At 36.1% G+C, this 20,427-nt stretch overlaps 1 protein-coding gene across 1 annotated transcript in view; it reads left to right on the forward strand.

Moving 5' to 3' along the window:
* Positions 1–18,939: 18,939 nt before the first annotated feature.
* Positions 18,940–20,427, forward strand: part of HCRTR2 (hypocretin receptor 2) — a 107,498-nt gene continuing 106,010 nt past the window's right edge. Inside the window, exon 1 of the mRNA XM_042937325.1 lies at positions 18,940–19,162. Within this exon, the coding sequence (XP_042793259.1) occupies positions 18,940–19,162 (223 nt within the window). The remainder of the gene's footprint in view (positions 19,163–20,427) is intronic.

The following is a 20,427-nucleotide window of genomic DNA, read 5'->3' on the forward strand; positions in this document are numbered from 1 at the left end:
ACACTAATTCAAAGGAATACATGCACTCTGACATTTACAGTAGCAGCACCTACAATAGCCTAATTATGGAAACAGCCCAAGTGCCCATTAATTGATGAATGGATAAAGAAGATGTGATATATTTGTATGATGGAACATTACTTATCCATAAAAAGAATGAAATCTTAACATTTGTAACAACATGGATGGAACCAGAGAGTATTATTCGAAGTGAAATAAATACATCAGACAAAGACAAATAGCATACACTTTCACTCATACGTGGAGCTTAAGAAAAAAAAACAATTCATTTCTGATTTTATTCGAGTTCTCTTTTTATGGTGAGTTTGTCAAAATAGAGTTCCTCTATATTGTTTATATTTTTAAAAAGATCTTAGCTTCAGTGATCTTTTCTATTCTCTTTTAGTCTCTATTTAATTTATTTGTACTCTGATCTTTAATTCTTTCCCTATACTAACTTTGGGTTTACTTGTTATTTTTTCCCTAGTTCCTTGAGGTATAAAATTAGGTTGTGTATTTGAGATCTTTCTTGCTTCTTAATGTGGGCATCTATCACTACAAAGTTCCCTCTTAAAACTGCTTTTTCTGCATCCTATAAGTTTTAGTATATTTCCATTTTCATTTGTCTCAAGATATTATTAGATTTATTTTCTAATTTATTCTTCAACTCATTGGTTTCTCATTAGTATGTTGTTTAATTTCTGTGATTTGTAAATTTTCCAGTTTTCTTCTTATGATTAACTTTTAGTTTTATACCATTGTGGTTGGAAAAGATGCATGGTATGATTTCAGCCTTCTTAAATTTATTAAGACTTGTTTTATGACCTAACACATAACATATCCTGGGGGGAGTTTCATGAGTGCTTCAGAAGCATATGTATTCTGCTACTTTTGGATAGAACATCTATAAATGTCTGTCAGGTCTATCTGGTTTAACATGTCGATTAAGTCCATTGTTTCTTCATTGATTTTCTGTCTGGATGATGTATCCATTGATGAAAATGGGGGTCCTAAAGTTCCCTAATATTATTGCATTGCTGTCTATTTCTCCTTTTTAGGTCTGTTCATATTTGCTTTATATAAACCCAATTTCAAGATGAATAGCATATGATATTAGTTGTACAGACTTTATAAAAATGTCCCCTGTAAAATGTTTTGGTACATAGTAGACAAACAGCAAATATTGCCAAGCTAATAAATGATTGAAGAATAGAGTAGAGAATAACTATGAAATTTGTTTGGAATTGAAAAATATTCAATATTTATCTTAGAAAACAAAAATATACAACATAAGAAGTCTAGTGTGAATGCCATACAACCTGCAAAAAGGATACTTGCATTAATGTAAAGCCATGATTTATTCACATAATAGCAAAAGTATCACATTGTTACAAAATTCTTATTACTACACTGAAAAAGACTTTCAGACATTAATTTTCACAATACAGATCTGTAACAAAACTGACATTTCAAGGTCAAAAATGCTAATTGAGTCTTGGGCAAATGTAAAATGGCTTATTGGAAAGAAGTTGGAATAATTAATCTTGGAGATGATAAAGTATCTGACATTTGATTAATAAAATCAGAATATCAGGTTAGGTTAAAGGTTACTAAAAAAAAATGAAGGCTTTTCTTTTCTCCTTAACATTACTTTACAGACAATTTTGATGCCAGTAATTTTGCCCATACTGTTTCTACATATATTATTCTGCTCAGGAATTTTGTTCAATTTATCTTTTAAATTTCAAACAGTATTTTTCAAACTTCAGCATGCATATGAATAACCTAGAGATATTGGTAATGTAGGCTCAGATGAAGTGGGTCTGGGGTAAAGCCCATGTTTCTATAATGCTAGAAAGCTCGATTTCAGTGCTGCTGGTCAGAGTACTATACTTTGAGACAGTATTTATGACAGTGTCTCAAAATTTTGTTGCACAGTGGTATTATCAGAAGACCATTGATTATCAGGGAAACAGAAATACAAAAGTACAATGAGATATCACCTCACACCTGTCAGAATGTCTAAAATCAACAATACAAGATACAACAGGTGTTGGTGAGGATGCGAAGAAAGGGGAACCCTCTTGCACTGTTGGTGGGAATGAAAACTGGTGCACCCACCCTGGAAAACAGTATGGAGGTTGCTCAAAAAGTTAAAAATATAATTACCCTACGATCCAGAAATTACAGTACTAGGTATTTATACAGAGAATACAAAAACACTAAATCAAAGTGATACATGCGCTCCAGTGTTTATAGCAGCATCATGTACAATAGCCTAATTATGGAAACTGTCCAAGTGTCCACTGATTGATGAATGGTTAAAGAAGATGTGGTATATTTATATAATGGGATATTACTTGGTCAAAAAAAGAATGAAATCTTACCATTTGTAACAACGTGGATGGAGCTAGAGAGTATTATACTAAGTGAAATACATCAGAGAAAGACAAATACCATATGCTTTCACTTATATGTGGAACTTAAGAAACAAAACAAATGGGCAAAGGAAAAACAAAAGAGGCAAACCAAAGAGAACACCAAAATGACAACAAGCACATGAAAAGATGTTCAATATCACTAGTCTTCAGGGAAATGTAAATAATAACCTTAATGAGATATCATCTCTTACCTATTAGAATGATTATCACCAAGAAGACAAAAGACGATAGGAACTGGTGATGATATGGCAAAAAATTTATACATTATTGGTGGGGATGTAAATTTGTCCAAGAAATATGGAAAATAACATGGAGATTCCTTAGAAAGTTAAAAATAGAACCACCATACCATCCAGCAATTTCTCTGTTGGGTACAGGCATCCATTGCTTTATTGGGCTTTACTTTATTGAACGTTGAAGATATTGTGTTGTTTACAAATCAAAGGTTTGTGGCAACCCTCAGTCGAGCACATCTGTCATCCCCGTTTTTCCAAAAACATTTGTTCACTTTGTATCTGTGTCACATTTTGGTGATTTTTGCAATATTTCAAACTTTCTCAGCATTATCTTATAAGGTATGGTGATCTCTGATCAGTGGTCTTTGATGTTACCATTGTAATTATTTTGGGGTGCCAAAAACCACACCCATATAAGATGGTAAACTTAATTCATAAATGTTAATGTGTGTTCTGACTGCTCCACCAAGGGCCATTGCCTCATCTTTCTCCATTTTCTCAGGCCCCCCTATTACCTGAGAGAGGTAAATAGGCCAATTAATAGTTCTAGAGTGGCCTCTAAGTGTTCAGGTGAAAGGAAGGGTTGTGTATCTTTCACTTTAAATCGAAAGCTAGGAATGATTAAGCTTTGTGAGGAAGGCATGTGGAAGCCAAGATAGCCTGAAAACTAGGCCTCTTGGGTCAAGTTTGAATGAACGCAAAGGAAAAGTTCTTGAAAGAAATGAAAAGTGCCTCTCCAGTGAACACATGCGTGATAAAGCAAATAGTCTTGTTGCTGATATAAAGAAAGTTTTTGTAGTCTGGCCAGAAGATCAAACCAGTCACAATATTCCTTTAAACCAAAATTTAATCCAGAGCAAGGTCCTGATTCTGTTTAATTCTATGAAGGCTGAGAGAGGTGAGGAAGCTGCAGAAGAAAAGTTTGAAGCCAGCAGAGGTTGGTTCATGAGGTTTTAGGAAAGAAGCCATATTCATAACATAAAAGCACAAGGGGAAGCAGCAGGTGCTGATGTAGAAGCTGTAGCAAGTTACCCAGAAGATCTAGCTAAGAGAATTCATGAAGGTCAGACTCAGTAGCAGATTTTCATTGTAGACAAAACAGCCTTATACTGGAAGGAGATGCCATCTAGGACTTTCATAGCCAGAGAGGAGAAGTCACTGCCTGGACTCAAAGCTTCCAAGGATAGGCTGACACTCTTGTTAACAGCTAATGCAGCTGGTGAGTTTAAATTGAAGCCACTGTTCACTTACCATTTCAAAATTTCTAGGGCCCTTAAGAATTATGCTAAACTGACTTTACTTGTTCTCTCTATATAACACAAAGCTGGATGACAGCACATCTGATTACGACATGGTTTACTGCATATTTTAAACCCACAGGAGCCCTACTGCTGAAAAAAAATCCTTGAAAGTATTACTGCTTATTGACAGTACATCTGGTACCCCAAGTGCTCTGATGGAGGTGGACAAGAATAATACTGTTTTCATGTCTGCTAACCCAACATCCATTCTGTAGCCCATAGATCAAGGAGTAATTTTGACTTATGAATCTAACTTATCATGTAAGAAATACACTTCCTGGGGCGCCTGGATGGCGCAGTCGGTTAAGCGTCCGACTTCAGCCAGGTCACGATCTCGCGGTCCGTGAGTTCGAGCCCCGCGTCGGGCTCTGGGCTGATGGCTCGGAGCCTGGAGCCTGTTTCCGATTCTGTGTCTCCCTCTCTCTCTGCCCCTCCCCCGTTCATGCTCTGTTTCTCTCTGTCCCAAAAATAAATAAAAAACGTTGAAAAAAAAATTAAAAAAAAAAAAAAAAAAGAAAGAAATACACTTCCTAAGTCTATGCCTGCCATAAAGAGTGATTCCTCTGATGGAATTGGCTAAAGCTGAAAACCTTCTGGAAAGGATTCACTATTCTAGATGCCATTCAGAATATCTGATTTATGGGAAGAGGTCAAAATATCAACATTAACAGGAGTTGGGAAGAAGTTGAATCCAACCTTCATGGATAACTTTGAGAGGTTCAAGACTTCATGGAGGCAAGATGTGGTAGAAATAGTGGGAGATTTAGAATTAGAAGTGGAGACTGAAGATGTGACTGAATTGCTGTAATCTCATGATTAGACTTACATGGATGGAGAGTTGCTTCTTACAGATGAGCACAGAAGTTGGTTTCTTGAGATGAATCTACTCCTAGTGAAGATGCTGGGAAGATTGTTGAAATGACAACAAAGGATTTAGAATATTATATAACTTAGTTGAGAAAGCAGTGGCAAGAGTTGAGCGCATAGACTCCATTTCTGAAAGAAGTTCTATGGTGGGTAAAGTGCTATCAAATAGCATCACATGCTACAAATTGTTCATGAAGGATAGAGCCGATTGTCATGGCAAACTTCAGTGTTGTCTCATTTTAAGAAATTGTCATAGCACCTCAGCCTTCAGCAACTACCACCTTGATCAGTCACATCAGTATCAAGGCCAGACCCTTCACTGGCCAGAAGATAATGACTTGCTGAAAGCTCAGATGATGTTTAGCATTAAGCATTTTTAATTAATGTATGTACATTTTTTTTAAGAATTAATGCTTGGGTATGGGTATACTGTAATCAACCTCATAGTCTTTTACTTGCCTATCCAGTAAGCTTATATTTCATGAAACATTTGTTACTCAGATTAAGACACTCTTAGAACCTAAAGTAGTAGCTGATGGCTATCTGTGGAAAAAATATTTTTTTTAACTTGAAGTACATTGTCTAAAATAGGGATCCTCATCTGTAGTATCCAGAACCTCGCTCATTGTCGTGTACATCACAAGTTGCAATTTGGAAAACCTGCTGTATTAAAATTCCTCCAGGACATAGTTCTTTGAATACAGAAGTTCTCTTCCAAACACTGATTACTGCAACAGCACTTATCATGTATAAAAGAAGAAAGGTCACTAAGGCCTAAGAGTTTTAAAAATCAGCAAAGCTTATTTTAATTGAACATACTGTTTTCTCTTCAATATGTGATGGCACAGGAATGTTGTTAAATGAAGGGGTAGCAGTAAGGGGAGCATTTAAATCGCAGAAGTAAAAGAGCTGTTACATTTATAATTTTGATGAGTTTACTTTTATAGAGAAGATACTTCTTCCCTACAATTATTTCTGGAATGTCAAATCACTTCCATTATTAAAAGGCGAAATTGTTTAAAAAAACCTTAATGCTCTTGCACATTTAATTAAAAGACTACAGTATGTAATATGAACAGAACCTTCATATGTACTGGAAAACTGAAAAATTCACTTGGCTTGCTTTATTGCAATATTTGCTATATTGCAGTGGTCTGGAATCAAACCCACAATATCTCTGAGGTACTCCTGTACCATATTCATTCAGAAAATGAGGGAAAGTAATAGCATTGGGGTGCCTGGGTGGCTCAGTGTGTTAAGTGTCTGACTGTTGATTTCAGCTTATCATGAGGTCATGATCTCATGGTTCGTGAGTTCAAGCCCTGTGTTGGGGTCTGCGCTGACAGTACAGAGCCTGCTTGGGATTCTCCTTCCCTCCCCTCTTTCTGCCCCTCTCCTGCTCATCCTTTCTCTGTCCCTCAAAATAAATAAATACACTTAAAAAATAACAGCATCTTCATTTTGATGTAATGAGGAGTAAGTAAGTAAGTAAACAAATATTGGGCAATATGCACTCATTATATATACTATCAACATATCATTTTACCATTATAGTTATTATTATAAATGTGGTTATCATAACACAAATAGAATAAATTTAACTTATTTTATGGATGCTGTAATCAAAACCAATAGAACTAATCAGTATATAATCCTAGTTAAGTTACATGTTTCTAGTTCAACCCTTCCACACACTGCTGTTATTCTTAATTCCTACACCAACACTTCTTATACAGTTTGTATTCTTACAGTATTTTTATCGTCATTGACAGTTTACAAAACACACACAATAAGTTCATTTAACTCTCACAACAATTTGTGTGGAGTTATCATTAACCCAGAGATGAGGATTCTAAAGCTTTAAGTTGTTTAGCAACTACCTCAGTTTCAAACAGCTGGTAAAGAGTAAAACTGAAGTCAAAACCAGAGTCTCTCTGTAAGGCTGGTGTTACTCTGATATCCAGACGAAAATATCACAAGAAAGAAAACTATAGACCAATATCTATTATGAATGTAGATGCAAAACTCCTCAAGAAAATGTCAGCAATTTATTAAGAGTATTATATACTGTGAACAAGTGAGATTTATGCCGTGAACACAAATTAGGCTAAACTTAACCAATACAGTATACTATAGTAATAGCATAAAGAGGAAACAAAATAAAACAAAAAGCATCACACATAATTATCTCAATACATGTAGAAAAAAGTTGACAAAATCTGACACATTTTCATGATAAAAATACTCTGTGATCTAGGAATAGAAGGGAACTTATTCAATTTGACAAATAATGTCTTTGAAAACCCACTGCTAACATGGTACTTAATGGTGAAAGACTAAAAACTTCCCCCCTAAAGTCAGGAAAAAGACAAGGAGGTAGACTCTCACTTATTCTCTTCAACAGTGTACAGGAAGTTCTAGCCAATTAGGCAAGAAAAACATAAGGCATCTAGATTTGAAAGGAGGAAGCAAAACTATCTGTGCAGATGATATGATCTTATATATAGAAAAATGCAAAGATTGCACACACACAAGACTACCAGAGTTAATAATGAGTTCTGCAGAGTTTTAGGCTAGAAGTCAATATGCAAAAAGTAGCTGATTTCTATACACTAGCAACGAAAAATCCAAACATGGAATTAACAAAACAATTCCATTTACAATAACACCAGAAAGAATAAAATGCTTAGGAATGAGTTTAACCAAGTAATTGCAAGTTTTATACGATGAAAAAATAAAATATTGTTGAAAGTAATTCAACCTAAACAAGCTGAAAGACATGCCATGTTTGTAGATTGGAAGACAATATTAAGGTGGCAACACTCTTCAAAATGATCTACAAATTCAATTCAATCTCTGTCAAAATTCCAAAACTGCCTTTTTTTCGTTTTTTTTTTTTTTTTTTTTTTTTTTTTTAACGGACAGGTTGATCCTAAAATTTACATAACTCCAAGGGATTCCAGATAGCTGAAATAATCTTTTTAAAAAGGAGAACAGAATTTGTGGACTCATGCTTCTCAATCTCAAAACATACTTCAAAGCTACAATAATCAAAACACCACTATTCTGGTATGAGGACAGATTTATAGATCAATGAAAGAGAATTCTGAGTCCAAAAATGAACCGATCATCTATGGCTAATTGATTTTTGAGGGTACCTAGACCATTCAATGGGGAAAAAAAGTTTTTTGTTTGTTTTTTGTCTTTTTTTTAACCACTGGTACTGGGACAACCGGATATGCACATTTAAAAAAACAACTTTGGACCTCTTTATCACACTGCATATGAAAATTAACTCAAAATAGATCAAAGACCTAAATGTAAGTGCTAAAACAATAAAAAATCTTAAAAAGAAACATAGGTGTAAGTCTTTGTGACCTTGGATTAGGCAGTGGCTTCTTAAATATAATACCAAAAACAAAAATAACAAAACCTAGATAAATTGAACTTCATTAAAATTAAAATCTATTTTTTTTTGCATTGAAGGACACTATTAAAAATATAAAAATACAATTGATAAAGAGTTGCAAATCAAGTGTCTGATAAAGTTCTAGTGACCAGACTATATTTTAAAAAATGTTTACAAGTTAAAAAAAATACCAAAAAATATTTAAGAGGTAAACAATTTGAATAGCTATATCTCTAAAGAAGATATGCAAGTGACCAAAAAGAATGTGAAAGGGTGTTCAGCATCATTAATCATTAGAGGGATTGAAAGTTAACTCACAGTGAGATACCACTTAACATCCACGAGGATAGCTAGTATTTTTTTTAAAAAAAGGAAATTACAAATATTGGTAAGCATGTGGGGAAATTGGAAAACTTGTACATTGCTAGTCGTATTGTACAAGGGTATAGCCATTTTGTAAAGCAGTTTGGCAGTTTCTTAAAAAATAGGGTTACCATATGAAACAGTAGTTCTGCTAGGTATATAGCTAATATAACTGAAAACATAAGTTCACGCTAAAACTTGTACATGGATGTTTATGGCAGCATTATTTATACTCACCAAAAAGTGGAAACAACCCCAAAGTCCATCAACTTCTGAACTGATAAATAAAAGTTATATATCTGTACAGAATATATTCAGTCATAAAAAAAATACTGGGATAGGCTATAACATGAATGAACCTTAAAATATTATGCTTAGTACAAGATGCCAGAAAAAAAAGCCCACATGTATACTATGATTCCATTTATGGGAAATTTCCAGAATAATTAAATCCAGTTTCCAGCATGTAAGAGGATAGATGAATGGGAAGGTATGGGGTTTTTCTTTGGGGTGATGGAAATATTCTGGAATTAGGTAGTGGTGATGGTTACATATTATAAATGTATTTAAAACCACTGAGTTATGTACTGTAAAATTTTTAAAATGGTGACCTTTATGTTATGTGAATTTTATCCCAATTAGAAAATAAGAAATAAACAATAACAACAAAGGAGATTCTCACTCAATGCAGGTTTTCACAATGGCACTATGCTATTCAATGACTGCATTTTTACCTAAGTAAAAGCTTGTAGAGTTGCTTTTAACATTGGAATTCAATACACGAGTATCTTTTACCATAACTATATAGAGTCATACCATGTATATTTGTTGAAATAGCATTCTCTACAATCTCTTTCAGAGAATAAAAGCATAGAAAACATGTCCTACCTCATTGTGTGAGGCCAGCATTACCCAAATTAAAAAACTAGACAAAGATATTACTAGGAAAGAAAATGACAGACTAATGTTTCTCATGAACTTAGATGCAAAAATACTAAAAAAAAATAGTGAATTAAATACAAAAAGTATTTAAAAAATATGCTACAAATAAGTGGGGTTTATCCCAGGTATGCAAGGCTGGTTCAACATTCCAAAATTCAATTAATGTAACCCATCACATCAACAGTCTAAAAACAAACAAAAATCACACGGTCATATCTATAGATGCAGAAAAAGCATTTGATAAAATCCAACATCCATTCATGAAAAAAAAACCCTCAGTAAACTAAGAATAGAGAGGAAATACTTTAATTTAGGACTGCCTATAAAAAAAAACTTAGCACCTAACATATTCAATGGTGAGAAACTTGAAGCTTTTTCTCTAAGATCAGGTACAAGGCAAGGATGTTCCCTGTCACCTCTCCTTTTCAGCATTGCAATACAAGTCCTTGCTAACGTAATCAGACAAGGCAAGGAAATAGAATGTATACAGATTGGGAAGGAAGAAACAAACTGTTACTGTTCACTAATGTTCATAGATGACTTTGTCTACATAGAAAATGCAAAAGAATCAACAACAACAAAAAAACCCATGGAACTAATAAGCAACTACAGCACAGCTTCAGTATATGAGTTTAATATTCAAAAGTGATTACTTTCCTATATGTCAACAATAAACAAGTAGAGTTTGAAATTAAAAACATAATTACATTTATATTAGCCCTCAAAAAATGAAATATATATATATATATATAACAAAATTTGTACAAGATTTATATAAGGAAAACTACAAAACTCTGATAAATGGAATCAGAGAACTAAATAAACGACATTCCATGTTTATGGAAATGAACCCAATTGGGGAAATGAACCAATATTGGGGAAAACCCAATATTGTCAAGATGTCAGTTCTGTTCGACTGGATCTCTACATTCAATGCAATCCCAATTAAAATCCTGGCAAATTATTTTATGGATGTCAAAAAAAAAACTGATTCTAAAGTTATGGAGAGGCATAAGGGGAAGTATATCCAATGCAATATTGAATAAAAGAACAAAGTTGGAGGACTGACACTACCTGAATTCAAGAATTACTCTAAAGCTACAGTCATTAAGACAGTGTGCTATTGTTGAAATAGTAGAATCATGGAACAAAATAACCCAGAAACACCCTTTGATCTTTGACAAAGGAGCCAAGGTGAAACGTTGAAACAAAGACAGTTTCTTCAACAAATGGTACTCAACAACTGGACATTCACATGCAACACAAGACCAAAAAAAAAAAAAAAATGGATCTAGACACAGGCCTTATACCTTTCACTTAAAATTAACTCAGAAATCTATCACAGATCTAAATATAAAATTTAGATCCATTAAACTTGTAGCAGATAACAGCAGAAAACCTAGATGACTTTGGTTGTGTCTATGACTTTTTGGATACAGTACCAAAGGCATGATGCATGAAAGAAATAATTGATAGACTGCATTTTGCTAAAATTAGTTACTTCTACTCTGTGAAAGACAATATCAAAAGAACGAGAAGCCACAGACTGGGAAAAAATATTTGCAAAAGACACATTTGATAAAGGACCGCTATTCAAAATATACAAAAAATTCCTAAAACTCGACAAGGTGTAATAACATGATGACAGATGGCTCTGTGTTTATTGTGGTGAGTATCGAGTAATGTGTAGAATTGTCAAATTACTATGATGTACACCTAAAACTAATATAATAACATATGCCAACTATACTTCAATAATAAAATTTAAAAGAATAAACACATAAACCTGGTGGGGAAGGGTGGGGATTGCAGGAAAAAAAAACAAAACAAAACAAAACAAAACTCAACAAAACAACATGCAACCTGATTAAAAAATAGCCCAAACAACTTATCAGACAGTACACCAAAGACAATATACAGATGGCAAAAAAAAAAAAACATATGAAAGGATGGTCCACATCATATGTTATTAGTGAATTGTGTATTAAAATAATTAAATATCACCACCCACCTATTAGAATGGCCACATTCTAGAATACTGATAACACCTAATCCTGGTGAGGATGTGGAACAACAGGAAATCTCATTCATTGTTGGTGGGAATACAAAATGGTACAGCCACTCTAGAAGAAAGTTTAGTGATTTTTGTAAAACTAAACATAGTCCTACTATATGATCCATCAGTTTTGCTGCTTGGTTCTTACCCAAAGGAGTTGAAAACATATGACCACAGAAACACCTGCACACAGATGTTTGTAGCTACTTTATTCAAAATTGCACAAACTTGAAAGGCAACCAACATGCTATTCAATAGGTAAATAGGTAAATGAACTGTGGTACATTTGGACAATCGAATATTTTTCAGTGCTAAAAAATAAGTTACCAAGGCATAAAAAGACATGAAAGAACCTTAAATGCATATTCCTAAATGAAAAAAAAAAGTCATAGTATTTGATTCCAACCACGAGGTATTCTGAAAACCACAAAACTGTGAAGAAAGAAACTGAATTAAAGAAGACCTGTGGTTTCCAGGAATTAGGGGTAGAGAAGGCTGAATAAGTAGAGCACAGAGGATGTTTAGGGTAGTGCAAATACTCTATATTATGGTATATTATGGTATAATGATGGATACAGGTCATTATACATTTGTCCAAACCCATAGAATTTACAATGCCAAGAGTGAGCCCTAATGTAAGCTATGGATTTTGAATGATTATGATATATCAGTGTAGGTTTCTCAACTGTAAATAATGTACCTCTTTGGTGGAGGATATTGATAAGAGAGGATGTGCATGTGTAAGGGGACAGAGTATGGAAATGTTCTGTACTTTCAGTTGTGCTGTGAACTTAGAACTACTTTAAAAAAATGAAGTCTTTAAAAATAAATAATCAAATTAATTTTGTGACACAGTAAAATGGATAATGTATTTTATATAGAAAATCAGATCACGTGCCTTAATGATTACATGCTAAATCCACTGCTTACCGAAGAGTAAATTTCCACTATTTCAGCCAAGTATTATTATTTTTAAGGAAAAGAAGCCCAGTCAAATGAGCTCAAGAAAAAAAATAAAATTCAGTGAAAGAACATAGGGATATTTCAATGAACTCAAGCCCAAGAGTGAGATTTCATGTAGCCCAGCGACTGATGTTTGGAAAGGCGGGTATTGCACTAGTACTCTCATTCTTCATAGGCCATCTTTCAGAGTGACTGAGAGTAGTGTGGTTCTCAGTGAAGGATGCCTAGATTGGGCAAACACCCCAAAAGTTATAGTCTGTACTTTATTATAGGATTGCATTGAAACTCATTATCTTTCTCTACTCCCTACTTTTCTATTTTAGCCATTTGCTACTGTAAAGAGGAAAAATAACCTTTAGGTTATGGAAAGAAGTGAATTAATAGAGTAGTACAATAGACAAAAAGATTATGTCCTTTCTAAGCTAAAGATTTAGTGACAGGCAGCAATATACTTATGTCTTCAGGAATTTCCATTGTTTTCCATAAACCAAGATGACACATATGCATAATTTTTCATAAAAATCACTTTTTTGTAAAGGACTCTCTTCTACAATTCAGTTCAGTCCTGATCATCTGGTAGTGATTGACCAATAGCTACATAAAAAGTGCTGTTCTAGGTTCTAGGTACAAAAAATGAATTAGACAACATTTATGCCTTTAGGTGTGTAGTAAGAACATTATGTATAGCATTCATACTTAAGAGCACATAAAAGAATATTGATTTTCTTTGGGAAAGATAACACCTTGAAGGGTATAACCATTTCCCTTCAATTCTGCTCTTACACTGCTTAAAAATATAATCGGAATTTTTAAAATATATGAAATATATGTAATTTTACAAATATGTTCTTTAAGAATCAAAATTTCATAGTATTATTACCAGTAACAAAGGAAAGAGTTGCCCATACTGAAAAGTTTTTGGTTCTTTACTGTGGGGAAAAAATAGAGTAATGGTAAAAAAATAAAGGCATATTTCTAGAATTGGATCATGACCACTCTGCTCAAGGATTCTGCCATTTTCTAGCTTTGTGACCATGGGAAAGTTACTTAACTTCTCCATGTCTCACTTTCTTCATCTGAAAAATTGGTGTGATAACTAATAAGACCTACCTCATAGAGTTGTAAATATCAACTGAGTTAATACTTGTAATGTGCTTGGTACAGGGCTTAACTCATGTAAGCACGCATCAAATGTTGACTCTTCGTGTTGTCTCACAAACAAGTTACTTGCTTCCATTCTGTTACCAACTCTCACAACCCTTCCACTGGAGGCTATCACTCTCCATTCTTCAGTTCTGAGCTTAGATAACATCCTCCTTCGCTGACCCCACTTTGACAGAGTAGATGTCTCATCCTGCACTTTCAGACCATTTTAGATGTACACATAAGGGCATTTGCTTTACTGAACTGAATTACTTACTCCTCCTTGCTTTTCATGTGATAAAAACTGAATAAGAGAACAGTGTTTGTCTATGGTCAACATGAGATAGGAATAGAGCATGACTTCCATAGATTGTTGAATAAAAGAACCATGAAGGGAACGTACCAGATATGATCATACAGGTTAGGAGGCAAGAAGGGACAGAGAGAACCTAGTCTAAAATAAGACATAAGTAAATAAATGAGGGAGTAATATAAGGATGGGAAGAAAAACAGTCAGAAAAGTTTTGGGTAATTTGCATCATGTAGTTTTGATTATTAATGTCTGAGTCTTCTAGGCATCTGAGTTTCATCTCAGTAACCCACTCAAGAGTTTCTCCTAAGAGGAACACGTTATCAGAAATACATTTCCCCCTTTCTTCCTGAAAAATAGATTTCTAGCCCTTTCCATGATTCAAAGACTTTTCCAGAAAGATTTAGCAAGGCCATCTTAGAAGAAAATGTAGTGTTTGGAGTTGAGAGATGTCAGATAACTTCCTGCAAAACTATTGCATTTATTTGGGGAATATGTAAGCTCAGTACAGTCATTACCGAGAGTGCTTAGACTTGACTTTATTTTCATTCCGACAGAAAAGAAGGAAGGAAAACAACTTTTTTTCAGATACCTGAAAAGTCAACACAGGGACACTTTTCTATTCCTTTCTTCAATTTATTCTTCAAACTACACAGCAAAATAGAGAAATAAACTTTAAACATACTATTACCATGTATTCAGCCTTCTGCAAGAAAGTAATAAAATTTCTGCCTTCTGGGTGATGTCTGTTCAAACCATTTTTTTTTTAATGACACCCATCTCCTCTCAATCCTTACAACTGTTGCCTGCCTTCTGACAAAAGGATCTTTATACTAGTCTCCTATGTAGTACCCTATCCTCAGTCTTATCATTCTGTACTCCCATTTTCCACATCATTGCCAGAGATGTTGTGAAAGTCTGACCTCGTTCACTTCACCTTGCTTTTGTCTGTGCACTACCTGATTTCTCCTGTTTCCAAGTTCATGAAATGCTGCCCACCCCGCCACCCCCCCACCTGAATACCTCTCATTCCTAACCATCTAGTAATCTTCTCTTTCTCTTCAAGGAGTCAGCACAAGAGTGACTTTCCCTGTGGGGAGCCATTCATTTTGGTTTTCTCCAGCCTGAATTAGGTGTTCTTTCGTGTTCTTGTGACACTCTGCATCCTTCTACCCTAGAAACTCACAGAGTGATTCTATAATCATAACACTGCTAATTTCGCTGGTGCACTATGCAATCATTGAGGCTAGACTATGTCTTATTGATCTTGATGCCTCCAGCTCTTAACTAAACTCCTGGGAACATAGGGAATACTCAGAAATATTTAATGAAATGGATTCATAAAGTTATTATAGGCTTCAAAAAGTGTGGTCTGGCATCAGGAATAAGAATTTAAAAACTGGGACAGCCAATGTAATCTGTGATCTCTGAGCAACTTAACTACAACTGCTGAGGTGGGGGGATCTGTTTTGGGGTTTTATTTTCCTTTTCTTTCTCATTTTTAATATATTCAGAGAGTTAGTCGGAGAGTTAAAAGTGACAGAAAAAAACTTAAGATAGGTAGTTAAACAGAATTACTTAGACTATTGTGAGCCACATTACTTTTTCTAAATATATATTAACACTTAGAGGAATTGATATGTAAAGCAAATAATATTCACACCAGGAGACCACATCATTCTAAATCTTATTCAACATTTTCAAATCCCTTCTATATACCAGAGACTTTTCTAAAAATATTAATTCATTTAATTCTTATAACAACCTTAAGAGGTCATCACTAGACAAATTTAGAACTTTCTATACTGTCTTGTGATATTGAGCTGACTCCTTTTCTCTTCATGTAGCAGAAAGATTCTGAATTGAAGAAAACAATATCTTCAGATCTAAACATTCTTTTCAAATGTCCTAAAATATATCAGAGGATCTAAGGAAAGGTATCACATCAAAATGAGTACTGCAATATTTATCCTCTCTAACGTGCTTGCAACAAAATAAAGTAATAATTTGAAGGTTTGAGTGGAATTTTTGTATGGCAACAGAGTACCACATATTTAAAATCAATCACCTATAAATTATGGACAGAAAAAATGGAATGCTTTTCAAGGTAAATCCAGGCTTGTCACAACATAAAGCACACATCGGAACAAGATATGTTTTCATTTCTCCTTATTTACACTTCTAGTAAAGAGTGATGATTAACTGCAGGTAGAAAATTTAAAAAGAGTGGATTGAAGTATAGGTGAGTTGAAATATCACACACGCAAAAACACTGAGTACTTAGAAAACAGCATCCAGGGTCCATATTTGTGTTTTGTCAATAACAAAAAATTTGAAGATGTCACAGAATATAGATTGCAACTAAAGTAGCAACAGCCTTTCCCATTTTGAAAATAATAGTACATGGAAGAGGAAAACAACATACATTAATCAGAGGGACACATTATGCCACAGAATAAAGTTAGCAGATTTGTATCGGAGAACATGAATGAAACCACAGAAGGCCTGCTTGTCAAATTCACTGATGACAAGAGGTCTGGTGAAATGGCTAATTCTTTGGATAATAGCATCAGTATTTAAGATCTGGTGAAACCTCAAATTAGAAAAAATTAAATTAATATGTGCATACATCATGGGAGTATCCTACTTATATGTTACCTCTTCGCACAGGCCTTTTGACCATCTGTTTCTAACATGGCCTTTGGGACTCTCCACTCACCATCACTTCACTGGATTTTGTTTGAAAACATAAGATTTATCCCTTCCTAATATTCTTCTTATGTATTTATAGTCAATTTGTTTCCTTTCTGTCTTCCCTAGAAAGTAAAGTGCATGAAAGCAGTAACCTTGTTTAACTTGTATCACTGACAATGGAATAGAAAAATTAAGTAAATATTTGTCTGAGGTATCAAATGCCCATTTATTTTTCTTCTCTTAAGTGAGTAGTGCAGACTGGGAAAATATAATAATAGTATTTCTTGTGAAATATGACATCTGTAGAATAATGGAAACCCCAAGCTGGGATCAGAAGAACAGAATGGTCTTGCTGCAGATTAGTCACTTGACCTTTGGTAAATCGTTTAATTTCTCCAGAACCGTTTCCTCGGCTGTAAAACAGGGCTAATCATAGTCAACTCCTCAGTGGTTTTAAAATAATGTTTATGAGAGAATTTTGTCAGATGTAAATTAGAAAACAGATGTGAAGAATTATGACTATGGTAGAGTCAGGAGGATTGACTTAACACTAAATGTGAACTAACAGTGTCTTGTGACATTTGAATAAACAAATTAATTATAGGCGTTGGTTGCATCCACATGATAATGTACATTTTGTACCAGCAAAACCCATCCAAATTACTGTATCTCCTAGTTTCCTATTATGCAAGGCATTGACAATTGCCTAAAGGAAGACCAAATGACCGGAGGTCGTGGGGATAGTGTCATTTGAAAAACAGTGGAAATAATTAGAGGAAAAGTGGAGGAAACGGAATGGGGCTGTTACACTTATTTTGAGTATGTGAAGGATTGGCATATGGAAGATTTATTCCATGTAGCACCAAGACGCAAACTAGGAATTGAGAGTAAAAGACTAAGAAAGTTGTATATTGGTTTAAAATCTTAATGTAAAGAAGAGCTCTCTAAACCTTAGAACAGCCCCACGATGGTGGAAGTCAGAAACTGAGGTGGTCCATCCACACTAGGTGGGAGAACATCAGCAAAGTTATTAGAAGGCTTTTAATATTAAGCTAAAGTTCAGGCTAGATGCTGTCTGAGGTCCTTCCCATGTACAAAATTATAATCAAATGCAGTATTCCTATCACAGTTATTGAGAACGAAAGGATCCTGAATTCATACTATGACAAATCCCAAAATACTATTCTTAGAGACAAAATCAGTTTCATTAGAGAGTGGCAGGTGACATCAGTCCTGGGTCAATAAGAAGAAAGACCAGTGGGGTGTGGTATTAACCAGAGAGCATTTGTGTGCACACCACTACATCCTTCTAAGAAGTTCCTTTCACCCTGTTTGATCTGTAATGTTGCTTGACAACATTAACTATGAGCACACGTATGACCCTAGTGTTCTTCAAGGAATCGCTGCTGTTTTTCCTGTGACACTTGGTAGTGCAAGTACAATGCCAGCTAACTATATCCTTCGATTCAAAAATGGTCTCCTTCTCCACTTTGGAGAATGGGGCGAGGAGGTGCTATGTTCAAGATTCAGCAAGTGCTAAGCTGGCAAAGCCAAACAAACGTTACAGTGTTTGCCTGAGATGACTTTTGCATGGACCTACTTGAGGAACACAGTGGCCCCTCCTCATTCCTTTTATGTTTACATTAAAAAGACAAATGCTATATTAACAACAAATCCTATATTAGCCATGTGTTCACATGACTGTCATGTCAATAGACCTACACGTGTCTGTGTATGGGTCATGGGAACTGCACGTGAGAAATGGAGGAGAAAAGTAGAAAAGGGGGAGAAACAGGTTAAAAAGATTTTCAGGACTACCCCCACCCCCCACCCCCACCCCCCCAGCTTCAGCTCTCCCTCAGCGCAGGCGGAGGCTGTGGGCTGCGGACTCAGTGCTGGAATGAGGAGTAATTGAGCCTGAGCCGAGCCCGAGGTAGCTGTCTCCTCCCGGTGTCATTGCTGCAGCCTCCAGTGCCGGGTCCCCAGTTCCTCAGCCGCCTCTCTTCAAAATCGTCTGCAAAGACAGCGAAGCCGCCGCAGAAGTTGCCGGGCACAAGACTCCGGAGGCATTGGCTCAGTAACTTTTCACGTCATTTTCTGCTCCGAAGCCCCTTCTCGCGTCTCCGCGCCGCCTTTCCCACCGCAAATCACAGGGCTCATGGGGCAGGGGAAGAGCGGCTTGCGGCACTGAGCGGAACCGGACTCGAGCCCGTGATGTCCGGTACCAAACTGGAGGACTCCCCCCCTTGTCGCAACTGGTCATCTGCTTCGGAGCTGAATGAAACTCAAGAGGCTTTTTTAAACCCCACCGACTATGACGACGAGGAATTCCTGCGGTACCTGTGGAGGGAATACCTACACCCGAAAGAATATGAGTGGGTCCTGATCGCCGGCTACATCATCGTGTTCGTGGTGGCTCTCATTGGGAACGTCCTGGGTGAGTCTCGTCCAGGGCAGCCCTCCAGAGGGCTGTCACGTCCCTTCCACCCCTGGCTGCAAAGGCTCAGGAGACCCCTCCCTCCCCTTGGGATGCAAACAAAGAGGTCGCTGCTCTCGGGGTGGGGTTTGGTTTTTAAAAAAAGAAAAAAAAAAAAAAAAAGAAAAGAAAAGAAAAGAAAGAAAGAAAAAAAGTTTTCTGATTTTAGGAACCAGGACCCAGCCCTGGAGTCGTAATTCCTTTTTGCATCTGCAGGGAGAAGCAGGGAAGAGTGTTTCTTTTGCGAACACCTAGGTTACAAGCCCCAAGAGAGGGGCAGCAACTGGGTCTCAGGTGGATTTTGTTGAGTATGGGGAAATTAGTCATCCTTTTGTGTAACGTAGCCGGCTGTTTGGGGGGCTTTCCGGAGAGGTGAAGCTGGCAAAATGCAAAGCTGTGCTCCTGAGGAGCAAGCTGTCTTTGGCCGTTGGAGTCACAAAGCATTTGTGAGCTAGGTAGAGTGCCCTTTGGCGCGGAGGCTTCGGCTCTGTCTAGAGGTGGTAATGAAAGGGCAGTGAGTGGAGACAGAGGCAAAACATAGAGATGCACTCACACGCTGAAGCTGAATTAAACAGAAACCCTGCCAGGAGCAAGCAAGAAGGAGGGGCATCTGAGAAAAGTACCAAAGAGATCGCAATCATTCATCCACCTATCCGATATTCATTCATTCATCCACTCAACCTGTGTGTGTGTGTGTGTGTGTGTGTGTGTGTGTGTGTGTGTGTGTATTTTTCCCCCCCTAGAACATGCTTGTTGTCAGGCTTGGAAAAAAAAATTTGTAATGTGTTTTTTTTTTTTTTTTTTTCCCCCTTCTGAGAGGAGATGGTGAGCTTAATGCTAAGCTCTCTATTTGTTCCTGTCTGGGTTCGTATGCGGACATAGATTTCCTCGTCCATTTCCCACCTTAGCTAATTTCTGAATGTTGCAGGGGGAGGGGGGTGGGGTCGTGGGGGTGGGAGGTACAGTGCTGTATGAGACTGGTGGTGGAGTTTATTAGGGCAGCTGGGGAATCCACTTAAAGAAAAGGAGCTTTGGAAGGGAGGGACGACTTAACATAAATTGTGAATGGAAGGAGCATGTACCTTGATGAATGGAGAGTGGGAGGCGTTTCAAATGCAGAGGGCAGTGTGGAGGCAATCTCTGTTGAAAATGACAGGAGGAGGTGGGGGAGGCTACAAGATTGCTGCTCTTGATTTTCAGTTATAAAAAGGGAAGAAGACGGGGTG

Source organism: Panthera leo, chromosome B2 (assembly GCF_018350215.1).
Source record: "Panthera leo isolate Ple1 chromosome B2, P.leo_Ple1_pat1.1, whole genome shotgun sequence".
NCBI lineage: Eukaryota > Metazoa > Chordata > Mammalia > Carnivora > Felidae > Panthera > Panthera leo.